This window comes from Pinus tabuliformis, chromosome 2_2, assembly GCF_031772625.1.
Source record: "Pinus tabuliformis cultivar Carrire ecotype Pingquan chromosome 2_2, CPIR1, whole genome shotgun sequence".
NCBI classification, from domain to species: domain Eukaryota; kingdom Viridiplantae; phylum Streptophyta; class Pinopsida; order Pinales; family Pinaceae; genus Pinus; species Pinus tabuliformis.
Genome location: NC_142300.1, coordinates 150,098,283 through 150,115,823, shown reverse-complemented (window position 1 = coordinate 150,115,823; position 17,541 = coordinate 150,098,283). Strand labels below are relative to the sequence as shown.

At 39.8% G+C, this 17,541-nt stretch overlaps 1 protein-coding gene across 3 annotated transcripts in view; it reads right to left on the bottom strand.

The window, feature by feature from the left end:
- Nucleotides 1-1,849: 1,849 nt before the first annotated feature.
- Nucleotides 1,850-17,541, bottom strand: part of LOC149191873 (protein TRANSPARENT TESTA 9-like) — a 488,249-nt gene continuing 472,557 nt past the window's right edge. For 2 of the 3 annotated variants that reach the window (XM_089404398.1, XM_089404400.1), the window contains exon 20: nt 1,851-2,801. In XM_089404398.1, coding sequence (XP_089260524.1) covers nt 2,484-2,801 — 318 coding nt within the window. In that variant the 3' untranslated portion in view covers nt 1,851-2,483. Of the gene's footprint in view, nt 2,802-17,541 lie in introns of all 3 variants that reach the window. The other variant, XM_089404399.1, reaches the window with a different exon arrangement.

The following is a 17,541-nucleotide window of genomic DNA, read 5'->3' as shown; positions in this document are numbered from 1 at the left end:
AAAAATGGAAATAATAACAGCAATCCAAATGATTACTCACTTTCATATCCACTACCACACTATGCATGAGATCTAAATATAGTTGGTCTAGATATTGACTACAACGAAAGTGCAACGCATATGGCGATTTGAACCACTCTCCCATTAGAAGGCATTCTCGTGTCAATTTAAAGACAAATATGGACATGAGACACGTTATGCAATTGTTAATCATTTGGATAGAATGTTCAAATAGCCAAACATTCGCGCATGATATTAAAATCAAAAGAGAAAATGTTCTCAGTTTGGTAGTAGAAGCTATACAACTACTATACTAAAATCTAGAGCCATGGATGCTTCCATCTATTTATAACAAAATTACTATTTAACTTCATTGAGAGGTGACAGCCAATAAAAATTGTAACATCAGCAAGAAGAAAGGAACATGAACCCCGTAAACAAATAATTCAAAAATTATTACAACTGAATTTTAAAATAAAAGCTTGCCTCTCAAAAGCTAAAGTGCAAGCTTGCTTCTCAAACGCTAAAGTGCCATATTTAATAGTTTAGAAAAACATATGTTGAATGCAACATCTTCCAACTATCATTTCAATGGCACTCAGAGAGTCTCGACATTTTCTTGAAATTCACAATTATTTGGTAGTACAAGCAAATGTAAGCACGACACTGAATTTGTAATCAGTACTCAATCATGTGCTGAAACTATTTGAATAAGATTTTGTGCCCTTTTCTTGAAAATCACAATTTCTTAAGAATATAAACAAATTTAAACCAGGTACTCCGTTTGTAATCCATAGCATGTGCTCAAAATGTTTGAATAGTCCTCTCTCCCTTGCATTACATTGAAAACATGCTCTACAATTGACTATAACTAACTTTACCGAATTAAACATAATTCGAGATGAACATAAAAGAGCGCCAATTTAAGTTGCCTAGAGAACTAGGTAAAGATTATCAAGACCAAATTTTGAATAAGAGATGAGCAAAAGTCTAGCTATTTTTGGGGCTAAAAAATTCTCTCAAAAGTGACTCTGTTACTACAACTAGATAAGATGATCGGATATAAAATCTGGCAACTGCTATCAAGATGGGGCATACAACATCCATGGGTGCCTTAACATTCAAAGCAATTATTTTAATTTATTTTGTGCAAATATTAGTTAAACATCTCATCATTGCCTTACCCTTAGCAATCACAGGAAAAAGGAAGCTATTTTGAAATGGCTTAATATCAAATTCATTAATCATTATTTTCTAGTACTTGACTTGTGTGGAAGGCATGTTTTCACAAGAAGAATATCTGTTGCATAGAAAACGTTAGAAATTAATTGACAAAAAGCATTTGGCTGTTAATGTTTTGATAATGAATTTGTGTTAGCACGGATTCGTTAGTTTCATTTCATAGAAAACAGCTATTTTTATTTAAAACTAAGGGTTAGAAATATTGCTGTCAAATTAACAATATTATCATTCCACAAATATACCTATATCTAGAATCATTCAAAGTATGTTTGAAATGATGTTCTTTTATAGATTGGAAAAACGTGTTCTTGTGCCATTCTTTAGGTACGTTTTCAGCCAAATACAGTGGCCAATGAGTCAAGACCATTATCTACACCAAAGGGAACATTTGCATGATATTGGACGGCCATGCACTTGTACAACTAAAGGCTACTATTTTAAAATTTATACAAGTTAGGAAAACTGTATGGGCCATATGAGACCTTCTTTATCTAACAATAATACTATATACATGAAAAATAAAGACACGATCCCTCTAAGCTTCATGAATTTAAATGGAGTTAAGGAATTATCAGAGCCAAAACATAAGAGATTTATGCTCGCCAAAGGATGTGAAAAAATAATGAAAATTAAACAAGTCATTTGGAGGTTCTACCGACACCTTGTATGAGATATCCCAACAAAAGACACCCTGTAAGTATTTTTGGATGAGATATACGCGTCAAACTGCAAATTCATTTTAGAGGGAAAGCCAACTGTTTGACATGGAAATGCAACTCCGAGAATTATTACTCATCCAATACCAAACTGGTATAAAAGTTAGAAATTACAGCAACAGTAAGAAAGTGCACTTGTTACAAATTCCGTTAGGTGCCAATAAGCAGCAAGGAAAAACTGAATCCCTTTAGATAATTACAATTTGTAATTAGTCTCTTTGGTACAAAGAGAACAATTTATGGTACAAGACTGACGAAATTGAATCATGGGAAACTGTTGCCCCTTATGTCAGAAATAAGCAAGAAAAGCGGGAATACAAGAGCCAAGAACTATACAAAGAATAAAGAATAGAACAGCCAAAGGTGGAAGGATTCCTACGAAGTATAACAAGCTATAATTCTGGGATGCCCCTCATGTCAAAAGCAAGTGCTTGTACAATTAAAGGATTGACAAGCAACTATATAGTGTTGACAACATACCCTTTCCACAAGAGAAAATCAGTGGTTGCACTGAAGTCTGACAGTCTAAAAGTTTGCAGTTTGTGCATTGTTTAAATCAGAGGGAGGTATTGCTATACTCTTGGTAGCAGCATCAACGATCAGCATGGATTCCAATGCACCCTTAACAAAAGAAGTCTGCGTGGAAATCTCCTCAAGTATAGTAGATTTTGCATACTTACATGCTTGCTCATCAGAAAAAGCAAGAGTCCACTTTCCATCGGGCACCCGATATGTCCTGTATCTTCTGCTACTCACTCCAACTATTTGAGAGTCTAAGGAGGTCGTATCATCTGCCCGAATTCTCAGGTGTAACCATCTTTGATGGTTTTCATCTATTTTGGGCTGTTAACAGATAAGAAAAAATAATGATCAGTATTGCAGCTAATAGGGCATAACCAAAACATTAACATCTTTTGAGAAATAATGCCAATTAAAGCCTATTAACACACTGATGCTCGTATTTAATAGCGAAGCTCATTAATACACTGCTGCTCATATTTAATAGCGTGAAGAAAACTACTTTAGTCTTTTGAAATGGCAGAATCGCCCAAGAATCAATTAAGAATCCATTAGTTCAAATTGAGGACACTGCCACTGATACTAAATGAAAACTGTATTATACTATTATTTTTCAATGGGATGGTTCAATTGCTCACATGCAACTAAAGAACAAGAAAGGAAGACCTTATAATGCCAAAATACATGAATGAAGATAAGAACCAGTATAAAACCTCACGAGGCTCCACATAGTCACTTTACTGATAAATGTCAAGATTGTTGAAATTCTGTTAGATGATACAATTTCTTATCACGGTAATTACTTAAGTCACCTGACACGGGGACACAGGACACACAAATTCAAGTGTCCAACAGGGGGCACATAGACCCCGGGAACAAAAAACGTTGGACACTTTATATATATATATTATATTGAAAATTAATACTAAATAAATATTTCAATGATTTCATATTACACAAATTCTTATTCATGATACAAATTCAGACATAGATCTAGATTTTACATTGTAAATTTAAAATTTGTAAGTTGTAGAATGTAACATTATGCATACAAATACAATTGTGAGTCGTGACGGATTCATCAATGATCCAATAGGAGAAAGACAAAGAAATTGCAGTTTTCTCATTAAGTCATCAAAATTAAAATGTGTTACATAGGTAGTAGCAATGCCAATGGCAAATAGAAATAGCAAATACAAAACAATTACAAAGTAGTAGGTAGCTCATCAATCCTCATCAGTGTTTATAATATCGCCGAAATATTGGCGATATTCGGAAATATCGTGATATTTTCGGCGAGCCGAAATATCACCGACAAAATATTGCGATATTTTCGGCTCCCGAAAATATTGCAATATTTCCGAAACATCATCGATATTTCCGAAATATCGCCGATATTTCGGAAAATATCGCGTGACGATCGAAAAAATCGCCCGGTGACAGGCAAAAATTTCCGCGCGGCCTATAAAAATCCGATTTTGGTTTTTTTTCATATCATTTTCATTTCTGATTGCTGGAGAAGGAAGGGGAGAGCTATGTGGTTGCTGCCAAGGAGGGTTTGAGCGTTCCATAGCTATTATCACCACCAACAACGAAGATTTCATTGATCTAAGCTTCAAGAACAGTGAGACAATTTCATTTCTTCCATTAACAGGTATGTTCAAATAAACCCCTATTTTAATGAATTTTTTGTTAGTTTTAGGATTGTTCTTGCTTGCCTATTTCCCTACAATCATTTTGCTTGATTTTTTTTTTCCATTTCAAAAGATTTTCATGCCCATGACCAAATGCAAGGGTTTTAAGTTTGCCTCCTTATCCCTCTCTCTTCCTCACTGTTTCACTTGCAGCTTCGAGAAACATTGTTTACAGTGGTATAATACATCTAAACAGTGGCCAGAAAACTAATTAACAGTCACCATAATATATTGAGAAATCATTTGCATTCATTTGTTAGTCACTGTTTAACATTTTTTTCATAAATTTTTAGGATTGACATGCTAATTTCAGCATTTAATATGAATAATTTGGATCTCTGGTAATAAGTTAACAATGGTAAAATTTCGCTTCTAAAGTCTCTATAAATTAATGAAGAAATAAATCTAATTCATAAGGAACCTTGTCTGAAAGACTGGTGTCATACAAGTGAATTTTGGAACACTGTTTGTTGAATACCGAGGTCTGATAATGCACCTACAGCAGTGGTATAATTACGTAACAATGATATAATAAGTAATATACAGTCACCTCATTTCCTTGGCATATCATTTGCATTGTTAGGCTCTTTCATTGCTTGGCATCTTTTGTTAAAGTGGCAATTATTGCATGATACAAACTCACTGCCCTCTTAAGTCTGCTCTCTTTTTCATGCCCATTGCAAAATTGCAAATAATATAGCAAAAAAAGTTAACACTGTTTTGTAAAATGATGTTGTTATTTGTAATTTTGTATTACTTATTAAGTTACTAATTCCAATTTTTTTCTGGTGCCCTAGGTTTCCTTTTGAGTTAGCCCACTACAAAATACAAATATGCCAAAAGCCTTGGACCCATTTTGGGAGTATGGGAGCCCTGATGGTGGGGCAAATCGTGCATATCTTACAAGCAAATTGTGTGGGACCAGGATGACAGGTGGGATTACATGACTGAAATACCATCTTGCTAGACTCAGTGGACATGATGTTGGGGTTTGTACAGTTTCTAGTCCGGAGCTTATACAAAAAGCTCTTGAGGCAATTGATGAAAAGGACAAAAAGAAGGAAGAGGCAGAAAGAAACAAAGCTGAACGTGCAAGTAGATCTTTCGGGATATCTTCTCCTGATTTTGATGTTGAGGGTAGTGGCCCTAGTGGGAGGGGCTCCACAGCTGGCACACCATCACATGCTACTGCTAGTGCGACTACGAGGTCATCATTTTTTGTTCCACGAACAGGACCTGGAGCACAACCTGGCATAAAATCACTTGTTAAAAAGGAGAAGCAAGAAGTAGATAGAGTCATGGGGAGGTGTATTTTCTGGAGCGAATTACCTCTCAGCATCACCAAAACCAATCCATTTTGGCAGCCAATGTGTGATGCTATTGCTGTTGTGGGCCTAGGGTATAAAAGTGCCACATATGAGGAGTTGCGGGGGCCAATTCTTCAAGCAGAAAAGTAGGACATCAACTCTAGATTGGTGGAGTTGAAAAAGACATGGGAAGTTACTGGATGCACAATGACGTCTGATGGTTGGACAGATAGGAAGGGTAGGACCCTTCTAAATTTCTTGGTACATTGTCCTAAAGGTACCATGTTTATTAAATCGTTGGATGCATCAGAACATATCAAAGATGCATCAACGCTATGTGAGTTGTTAGATGGGTTCATTCGGGAGATTGGTGTGCAAATGTGGTGCAAGTCATAATAGAGAATGCAGCTAATTATGTGTCTGGCAGCAAAATGCTTATGGAGAGGCATCCCACATTGTTCTGGACTCCATGTGCAGCACATTGTCTCGATTCGTTGCTTGAGGATATGGGGAAACTCTCCTTCATCAAGGAGGCGGTTGATATGGCTAGGAGCATCCCCAAGTTTATTTATAACCATGCTTTTGTTCTTTGCCTCATGAGGAGGTTCACTAGAAACAAGGAGTTACGGCGTTCTGCCATCACACGTTTTGCCACAACCTTTATTACTCTTTAGTCTTTGCTTCGATGTCACTTCGAGTTGAAGCAAATGTTTGTTCTGATGATTGGTGTAATTGTAGATACATCAGGAGACATGACGGGAAAGCCATTGCAAAAATGGTGTACTCTGAGACATTTTGGCATGGAGTAGAAGCATGTGCAGTTAGCGAACCTATATTAAAGGTTCTTAGATTGGTGGATGGAGAGAAGCCTGCAATGCCTTATTTGTATGAGGGCATGGATAGGGCCAAGGAGGCCATTTGTTCCTATTATGCAGACAAGGGTTCTATTGGCCTTGATAGACAGATGATGTTATGGGATGTGATCGATAGTCGGTGGACAGGGAAACTTCATCGACTCATTCATGCAGCAGCACTCTTCCTCAACCCCGCATTTTCATACAAATGCAACTTTGATTTTGATGGCGAGGTGATGGAAGGGCTCCATTCCTGTATTCAGAGGATGGTACCTGATCCTGAGCTTCGTAGCAAAATCAATCGCGAGATATAGTCTTATCGGGATTGTGTTGGCTTATTTGGCTTTGATGATGCTATTAGGGAAAGGACCCTCTTCATGCCACGTAAGTGACAAGTCATCACTCATTAGAAATTAGAATTTTCAATTTAGAATTTCCTTACTTATAAATTTATAATTCTATTTTTTTTTTAAATTCAATTATGTAACTTTTATTTGAAAGTTTAATTATGTTTTAAATTTTTGAATTTTTTATTTCATTATTTTGTTGTAGATATTTGGTGGCGAAGCTATGGTGCAAGGGCACCAAATTTGCAAAAATTGGCCATACGAATCTTGAGTCAAACATGTAGCTCTTCAGGGTGTGAGCGCAATTGGAGTGTATTTGAGAAAATACACACCAAAAAGCGCAACAGATATAACTTTGAGCTCAAGCCTTCAATTGAGCAATTACACTTGTTGTAATTTTTAATTTTTAATTTATGACCTTCAAGTGTCAAGAGTCAAGATTCATTACTTTTTTTGACACTCTTACAGGTTGGAGTTCGTACGTCTCAACGATTTAATGTATGTGCATTACAACATCCGACTTCGAGTGAGGCAAATAGAATCGCCAATGGATCCAGATGCCATTTCCTTAGACAATATTAATGTATTGTCTCCGTGGAGGGAGTCTGAGGAGCCCATATTGGAGGAGTCACCTTCATGGTTAGAGTCAGTGGTAGATGATCCATTAGAGTAGGGGCAGCAAGAGGAGGACTCAGAGTCAGAGGAGCAGCAGCACTTAGAGGAGGAGCAAGAGGAGGAGGAGGACACTGCGGGAGCATCAGCATCAACACCATCTGCTATAGATATAGGAGAGCATAGCCCCATACCTAGCACTTGTTATTTGACATTAGGTGCAGAGGTAGGGTCAGGGCCTTCTAGGAGCATCCCCAAGTTTATTTATAACCATGCTTTTGTTCTTAGCCTCATGAGGAGGTTCACTAGAAATAAGGAGTTACGGCGTTCTACCATCACATGTTTTGCCACAACCTTTATTACTCTTTAGTCTTTGCTTCGATGTCACTTCGAGTTGAAGCAAATGTTTGTTCTGATGATTGGTGTAATTGTAGATACATCAGGAGACATGACGGGAAAGCCATTGCAAAAATGGTGTACTCTGAGACATTTTGGCATGGAGTAGAAGCATGTGCAGTTAGCGAACCTATATTAAAGGTTCTTAGATTGGTGGATGGAGAGAAGCCTGCAATGCCTTATTTGTATGAGGGCATGGATAGGGCCAAGGAGGCCATTTGTTCCTATTATGCAGACAAGGGTTCTATTGGCCTTGATAGACAGATGATGTTATGGGATGTGATCGATAGTCGGTGGATAGGGAAACTTCATCGACTCATTCATGCAGCAGCACTCTTCCTCAACCCCGCATTTTCATACAAATGCAACTTTGATTTTGATGGCGAGGTGATGGAAGGGCTCCATTCCTGTATTCAGAGGATGGTACCTGATCCTGAGCTTCGTAGCAAAATCAATTGCGAGATACAGTCTTATCGAGATTGTGTTGGCTTATTTGGCTTTGATGATGCTATTAGGGAAAGGACCCTCTTCATGCCACGTAAGTGACAAGTCATCACTCATTAGAAATTAGAATTTTCAATTTAGAATTTCCTTACTTATAAATTTATAATTCTATTTTTTTTTAAATTCAATTATGTAACTTTTATTTGAAAGTTTAATTATGTTTTAAATTTTTGAATTTTTTATTTCATTATTTTCTTGTAGATATTTGGTGGCGAAGCTATGGTGCAAGGGCACCAAATTTGCAAAAATTGGCCATACGAATCTTGAGTCAAACATGTAGCTCTTCAGGGTGTGAGCGCAATTGGAGTGTATTTGAGAAAATACACACCAAAAAGCGCAACAGATATAACTTTGAGCTCAAGCCTTCAATTGAGCAATTACACTTGTTGTAATTTTTAATTTTTAATTTATGACCTTCAAGTGTCAAGAGTCAAGATTCATTACTTTTTTTGACACTCTTACAGGTTGGAGTTCGCACGTCTCAACGATTTGGTGTATGTGCATTACAACATACGACTTCGAGTGAGGCAAATAGAATCGCCAATGGATCCAGATGCCATTTCCTTAGACAATATTAATGTATTGTCTCCGTGGAGGGTGGAGTCTGAGGAGCCCATATTGGAGGAGTCACCTTCATGGTTAGAGTCAGTGGTAGATGATCCATTAGAGCAGGGGCAGCAAGAGGAGGACTCGGAGTCAGAGGAGCAGCAGCACTTAGAGGAGGAGCAAGAGGAGGAGGAGGACACTGCGGGAGCATCAGCATCAACACCATCTGCTATAGATATAGGAGAGCATAGCCCCATACCTAGCACTCGTTATTTGACATTAGGTGCAGAGGTAGGGTCAGGGCCTTCTAGGAGCATCCCCAAGTTTATTTATAACCATGCTTTTGTTCTTAGCCTCATGAGGAGGTTCACTAGAAACAAGGAGTTACGGCGTTCTGCCATCACATGTTTTGCCACAACCTTTATTACTCTTTAGTCTTTGCTTCGATGTCACTTCGAGTTGAAGCAAATGTTTGTTCTGATGATTGGTGTAATTGTAGATACATCAGGAGACATGACGGGAAAGCCATTGCAAAAATGGTGTACTCTGAGACATTTTGGCATGGAGTAGAAGCATGTGCAGTTAGCGAACCTATATTAAAGGTTCTTAGATTGGTGGATGGAGAGAAGCCTGCAATGCCTTATTTGTATGAGGGCATGGATAGGGCCAAGGAGGCCATTTGTTCCTATTATGCAGACAAGGGTTCTATTGGCCTTGATAGACAGATGATGTTATGGGATGTGATCGATAGTCGGTGGACAGGGAAACTTCATCGACTCATTCATGCAGCAGCACTCTTCCTCAACCCCGCATTTTCATACAAATGCAACTTTGATTTTGATGGCGAGGTGATGGAAGGGCTCCATTCCTGTATTCAGAGGATGGTACCTGATCCTGAGCTTCGTAGCAAAATCAATCGCGAGATACAGTCTTATCGGGATTGTGTTGGCTTATTTGGCTTTGATGATGCTATTAGGGAAAGGACCCTCTTCATGCCACGTAAGTGACAAGTCATCACTCATTAGAAATTAGAATTTTCAATTTAGAATTTCCTTACTTATAAATTTATAATTCTATTTTTTTTAAATTCAATTATGTAACTTTTATTTGAAAGTTTAATTATGTTTTAAGTTTTTGAATTTTTTATTTCATTATTTTGTTGTAGATATTTGGTGGCGAAGCTATGGTGCAAGGGCACCAAATTTGCAAAAATTGGCCATACGAATCTTGAGTCAAACATGTAGCTCTTCAAGGTGTGAGCGCAATTGGAGTGTATTTGAGAAAATACACACCAAAAAGCGCAACAGATATAACTTTGAGCTCAAGCCTTCAATTGAGCAATTACACTTGTTGTAATTTTTAATTTTTAATTTATGACCTTCAAGTGTCAAGAGTCAAGATTCATTACTTTTTTTGACACTCTTACAGGTTGGAGTTCGCACGTCTCAACGATTTGGTGTATGTGCATTACAACATCCGACTTCGAGTGAGGCAAATAGAATCGCCAATGGATCCAGATGCCATTTCCTTAGACAATATTAATGTATTGTCTCCGTGGAGGGTGGAGTCTGAGGAGCCCATATTGGAGGAGTCACCTTCATGGTTAGAGTCAGTGGTAGATGATCCATTAGAGCAGGGGCAGCAAGAGGAGGACTCGGAGTCAGAGGAGCAGCAGCACTTAGAGGAGGAGCAAGAGGAGGAGGAGGACACTGCGGGAGCATCAGCATCAACACCATCTGCTATAGGTATAGGAGAGCATAGCCCCATACCTAACACTCGTTATTTGACATTAGGTGCAGAGGTAGGGTCAGGGCCTTCTACTACTAGGGGCAGGCTTGGCAAACAGCCCATCATGTTTTCCCGTAAAAGGGGGAGAGGGCAGTGATTTCAGATAGATAGCTGCTAGTTTTATTTGTTATGCTACATATAACTCATGATGATGAGATGCTTTTATATATGTGATGTTATTTTGTATTGGTTCTCCACATTTGAGTCCTTGAATGGACAACTATAAGGGATCAGCAGGATTTGGTATCGCCTTTGATATATCATTTCTATTTGACATCATATATATCAATGTTTTCTTCATATTTATGTGCCAATGTGTTTATTTCATGTATATGTTTAAAAATCTGAAAAAAAATGAATATATTATGCATTTTTTATGCTTGTCGATATTTGCCAATATTTTGCCGATATTTTCGCTGATATTGCCGATAAGATATTTTCTGGACCCTCGCCGATATTTTCCCGATACCGATATTATCGACACTAATCCTCATTATCAAAATCAACATCACTGTCATGGTCACCACTACTCTCCTTTGCTGCATCCTCCTCCTCTGTATTCTATGTAATCTCTGCATCTGCTGGTGTGGAAGATGACCTCTCAAGAGTATCACTATCATCAAAAGTGACAGGGTCTAGCACTGGCTCATTAAGATCCAAGTTGACCAATGCCAACTCAGCATTACTGTCCAAACCCATACCATTAGGAAAGACATCCCACATCTTTGTCTTTCCCTTTAACCACTCATCCCTCCGCCAGTAGATAAGACGAAGGTTGGTGTGCACATACACCATAGTCTCTGCCCTGGACTGCTCAAGCCTGCTCTTCTTGACACTGTACAAATCCCCATACATGCTCCAACTCCTTTCGCAACAAGAGGATGAAGTCACCTAAGAGAGGAGCCTCATGATTAACTGCTGTAGAGGAGGGGTTGTTGCCCACCAAAAATAGGGCTTCTTAGCCCCGGTGTCTCTAATCACAGCATAGCTTGCAAATTGCCCAGTGCTAGTGGAAAACTCTGCAAAGGCACCCTCCACCTCACCAAGGGATGCTTTGTCTTGAAATATCCGCCTCAATGCATCTTTCCTCCCTTGTGAAATTTCACCATCCATGGGAGGAGAGAATCTATAGGAAGGTCCACCATTCAACCACTCATGGCTGCAATATTTTGGGTTCAATGAGTGAGACAAACAGTGCAAAAGTGTGCAATTCTTGTCCCATCTGCTGACAAGAATATGTTGTATGGTGGTGAAGAAGACCTCTAATGATGTCTCATACTTAGGGCACTCACTCTGTAAAATAATGGTCCTCATGGACTCAATCGTGGAATCCAATCCCTCATAAACCTCTCCTAGGATGGGCTGGTTTGTATCTGCAAATTGTAGCAAAGCAATGATAGGGTCCATGATCTTAATAGTGAGATCTACCCTCTCTCACCAAGCATCGTCTAACACTATGTCATTGACTCTTTTTGAGGCTATTTGATTTGTCTTTCTCCAAAAAGACCAAAGCTCTAAAATGTTGAAATTCCTAACTCTGACACGTAAAAAATTCTTACTGCATTATCTGGTTTATTTCACATACTTGTTTGTTCCTTAACAAGTTATTTATTCATATAAATACTGAAAATAAACACAAATGCAGCCTTAACTCATATACAGATCAACAACTAAAATACTAGACAAACACACAATGGAAACCGTTATTTTTTGACAATCGTCCCCGGAAAAACCCAATGCGGAAAAACTGGTGCAGCAATTCTAAGGGTTTTATTATTATGCAGATTTCTTGAGTACAACTAGGGTGCCAAACTGGCTCACCCAACAAAGATTTTTACACGGCATTAATACCTCTTCTCGGAGACAGATATTCAGCAAGTTTGCCCCATGAAAATCCTTCCGTGCTTCTCCAAGGCTCTGCGTCAGCCCTGCTAGCCTCAGCGTAGCTCTAGAACCCTCTGCGTCAGCCTTCTGCTTCTCTGCGTTAGCTCTCTGGCCTTTTGCGTCACTCACGCAGGCCCCTTAGCCTCTGCGTGGCTCCTGATGCCTCTGCGTAGTCTCTTTGTCACTGCGCTGACCCTCAAGCACTATCTCTGCCTCTCTACTATGTACTCACTGTCCCTTGCTGCAACTCAGATCACTTGTTTGAATTTTTTCAGCAAACCCCGCTCCAGAAAATCAAACTGACTGATCAATCTTGATGTATCTCCAACTGACCCTCAAGCCTCCTCTTATACTTTTCCTGTTGACTCTTCAAAGACCGAGATTAAGTCTCTAATCAATGACTAAGATTAAATTTGGCTTGATCCATGTCAATTAGAACATTCTCATCTCACCCAGTTTTATATTAATACCCATTAATATTTTAATTTTCCTATTAAAACTATTAATTATTTTAATATCTCTCTAACCGGATGGAATTTCCCCAAACCATTTCTGGGTCTTGGAGATCTCATGTGCTTTAGCCTTTCCACCAATTTTCATGGCTAGAGCACATATGATGCCATCACAAATCAACATGAAATAACCATGGCCCCAAGAGTAGTCTTGACCTCCATCAACCTCTTCAACATGATGAATGAAGAGGCAAACCATGTATCTGCAATCTTCAACAATGATAGATGGGTGTACTCCTTGTATATTGTGAGGGCATTTGTATGCTTTTGTACAAAGTTGCGGATATGTCATGCATTCTCAAAAACACTTCCAATTACAGCACATTAGAAGCAATAGTTTTAAGTGCTAAATTCAAGGAATAGGCAATGCAAAGTGTCCAAAATACTTGTGGATATTTAGCTTCCACAATCATGTCAGCAACCTTGCAAATAGGTGCATTGTCTGTAATGATTTGCACACAAGAATCAACACCTACATCTTCAACAATTTAATGAACTCACCAATATATTGTGCATCCTTGTATTGCCCAAGTGAATTCACTGATTTCTGTGGAAATTTCTAAGTCTGACACATCAGAAATCCCTACTGCATTGTTTGGTTTATTATCCCCTACTTGTTCTATCCATTAACAAGTTATTTATTAATATAAATACCGAAATAAACACAAATACAACCTTCACACATATACAAATCAACAACTGAAATAACTGAGACAACACAAGGGACATCGTTATTTTTGGACAATCATCCTCGGAAAACCCAATGCGGGAAAACCGATGTAGCAGATATGAGGGTTTTATTATTATGCAATTTTCTGAATACAACTAGGGTGCTAGAAATGGCTCACCCTTTAGAGATTTTCCTTGGTAGAAATACCTTGCTTCGGAGATAGATATTTCGGCTAATCAACAACCGGATGATTGGTCCCACAACAACTTTGATTTTTCCTCAGCTGGACAGCGAAAGCTGTTCCAAGCTTCTCTCTGGAACTCTGTCACCCTCTATGGCTCGGCGTCTGCCTCTCAACTCTTAGTTTGCCCCACGAAAACACCCGCGCAGCTCTTTCTGCTCAATGTCAAATCTGCTAGCTTTTGCGTCAGCTTCTCGGCCACCTGCGTCCTCAGCGCTGGCCCTCCAAGCTTTTGCGTTAGCGCTGGTTGTCTCTGCGTCAACCCAGACTGCCTCTGCGTTGTCTCTCCGACACTATATCTGCCTCTCTGCTATGTATTCTTAGCTTTCTGTTGAATTTCCCCTCGCTGCAACAGATCACTAACTTGATTTCTCAACAAACCTTGCCCCAGAAAATCGAATTCTTGATCTCTCTTGGTGTGTCTCCAACTAACCCTCAAGCCTCCTCTTATACTTTTCATGTTGATAAATCAACAACCGAGATTAAGTCCTTAATCAACGACTAAGATTAGATATAACTTGATCCTCATTATTTAGAACTTTCTCACCCATATTATATTAATGCACATTAATATTTTAATTTCCCTAAGTTTAGAATTCGGAACCCCATTAAAAATATTTATTATTTTAATATCTCTCCATCCGGGTTGAATTTCCACAAACGATTTTTGGGTCTTGGAGATCTCATGTGCCTTAGCCTCTCCACCAATTTTCATGGCTAGAGCACATCTGATGCTACCAAAAATCAACAGTCCCTCTTAGCGATGAATGTGCTCTAGTAATGCTTCACCACAGAAACATCACACTAATCCTCCGCATCGGTACCTGCGTTGATGCTTAGCATGCTGCCTCACATCCCCCGCACTACTGCATCTTGTATTTTTGCCCATGACACTGCCACTGCCACTGCCACATCTATACTGCAGCTCCCTCTCAACATGCTGCCCATAGCACTGCCACTGCTAACTACTACACTGTAACTCGGTTACCGAGAAATAAGTAACTGACTTCACCCAAGTACTGACATCCCCGTTAGTCTGGAAGCCTCGTGATGCTGAAGCTGCCTAGGTTGCTATCCTGTGCTCCCTCTGTTGCCACTGCACTCCTCCAAGCACCTCTGTGCCTCTCGCACTGCTGCAACCTATGTTGCGCTGCTACGAACTTCTACATGCTAGCCCTGCCTTGCCACTTAACCACACTTTGCTCCACCCGATGCCTGTCATTATGCTACTGTCATTAAGGGCTCTCGTAGCCGGATGTGATCTAAGAGTTTGGGCACCTCAAGGATCCTGTCCCTAGCATGTAGTCCTCCTGACTACAATTCGATGTCTCTCGAACTCTTCTCTAGAGGCGCATGAGCACTCATGGCACAATCATCATCAGTCTCGACATCCTTCTCCGCCTTAGCTGGAGCTGCCTTTGAATTGGAAGCTTCTCCATTGCCCTTCATCCTGGGGCACTGAGATGCATAATGTCCCAGCTCCCCACAGTTGAAGCACTTGACCTTGGAGATTTCCTTCTTCTTCCTCTTCCCTTGTTGTCCCGCAGATGCTAGAGTCGCAAGTTGGGAAGAGTAGCCTTGCCCAAAATACTTTAGACAATGTCTCCCACTCCTCAGAGACTGCATTAAGGGCAGTCCTGACTATAAACTTTGGATCCGGTGTAGACACCACAAAAGTAAGCCCGTCACGAATCTCCTACAACCTGAGAAGGAATGCATTTATCTGCTCTCCTTTATGCATCTGATATGACCTTAGCTGATTCTCCAATAGCATTTGCCGCTCCACGGAAGAGCCCTCATATAAGGTGGTCAGGGTGTCCCACATCTCCTTTGTTGTGTTCTTCTCAACAATATGTGGTATGACATGATCTTTGACCTCGTCTAGGATCATGCACTTCGCCCTCGCCATCACCTCCTCATACTTCTCATTCTCAGCTGGGTCAACTGGGATAGCCACTACTTTCAAGGCAAAGTTCTTGATGCGATGTCAATCCAAGACTGCCAGGATCTTGGCCTTCCAAATGAAAAAGTTGGAAGCTTCGTCCAACCTGTCTTGATCCCTTAGTCCATTCATTGCCATTTCAACTCCTCTTCTGGACTCTCTCTGAGTCTCAACTCCCCTCTTGGAAATCTCCCTCTGAGTCCTGATTTCCCTCCAGTTAATCCTTTGGCCAGCTGTCGAACCACTCCTCTCCAAACCTCCTTGCAACTGCAACTCGAATCTGGATTCCTTGGCTAGAAATCCGTCGAGGTAATGATTCCCTCTACCTTGGTTCTGCCTCCTTAGACGTTGTTCTGTATCGACAGAAACAACATCCCACCAGCTCCTCAAATCACAATCTACCCACAGCTCCTCAAGCCCCAACAACTGAAGAAATTGAGCCTTTCAAGCTCTGCACAATCCCAACAAAGGTTGAATCTGCTCCTCCAGCCAACTACGTCAATCTTACGTGGCTGAGCAGGATGGCGTGGCTCTTCGTGAGCCTTTTCTGCCTCTCGCTGCCTCTGCAGTGGCCCTTCCCTTGGCTTGAAATGATGATGCAGGCTCTGCGTCACTTCTTCTCTTGCTACTTTTGCTCTAGAACAACGTTGTCTCTCGAGACAACTGCTTCTGCTGCAAATTTTCATATTTTTGCTGGTGTCTTCAGTTGTCTTGTGATCTGCAATCCCTCTGATACCATGTGGAAATTTCTAAGTTTGACAAATCAGAAATCCCTACTGCATTATCTGGTTTATTATCTCCAACTTGTTTTATCCATTAACAAGTTATTTATTATTATAAATACAGAAATAAACAAAAGTGCAGCCTTCACACATATACAGATCAACAAATGAAATAACTGAGACAACACAAGGGACACCATTATTTTTGGACAATCGTCCCCGAAAAAACCCAATGCAGGAAAACCGATGCAGCAGATATGAGGATTGTTAAGTTATGGTATGTTCTAGGCTTAGAGCAATTTACTTATCTTTCTCATTATTATCCACAGATTAGCAATCACATGTACATTAAGTAAAGTGCAGATAGAACATTTAAACGATCAACAGAAAACAAGCCAAGACAAGAGACACAAGATGTGGCGGCTAGCCAGGGACAAACCCCAATATGGGGAAACCCTTTGATCAAATCTTTCTTTTATCTTCAATAACTCAGCAAAGAGAAATAGTACAAAGATCTGATTTATATCACTAGCAGAAAACCTTAGATCAAATTCGTCAAGTCTCCACCCGTGAGTCGTTCACCGTGCACCAGTCCAAGACTTCGCCGCGCACCAGTCCGAGACTTCGAACGACCTGTTCCGGCTCGGGTGAGAGAGAGAGCCTTTCTGTGCAAAAGATAGAAGAGACTCTTTTCTTGCGCAGGAGAGAGAGATATGATGAGAAGTGAGTGACCAAATGAGGAGTCATCCTGTATTTAGATCCAAACGTTGAAGGTGAATAGATGTGTTTGTTGGGCGTCTGAGCCTACATAAGTTGCTGGCCGACTTTGATAGTTTGTCAATAATCAAAATAAATTCATATCTCCATAAATACTTATCGGAATCGGATGATCTTTAGATCAATCCTACACCTCTCGACTAGAGGAATCTAGGAAAATTATTATTAGCCATGAATAAGGTGACCCACATGGAGTTTGGACCTAGTCGCCAATTTTAACACTCCCTCTCAACTAGGGAGAACTCCATCTGCAATTCGTCTGACCGTC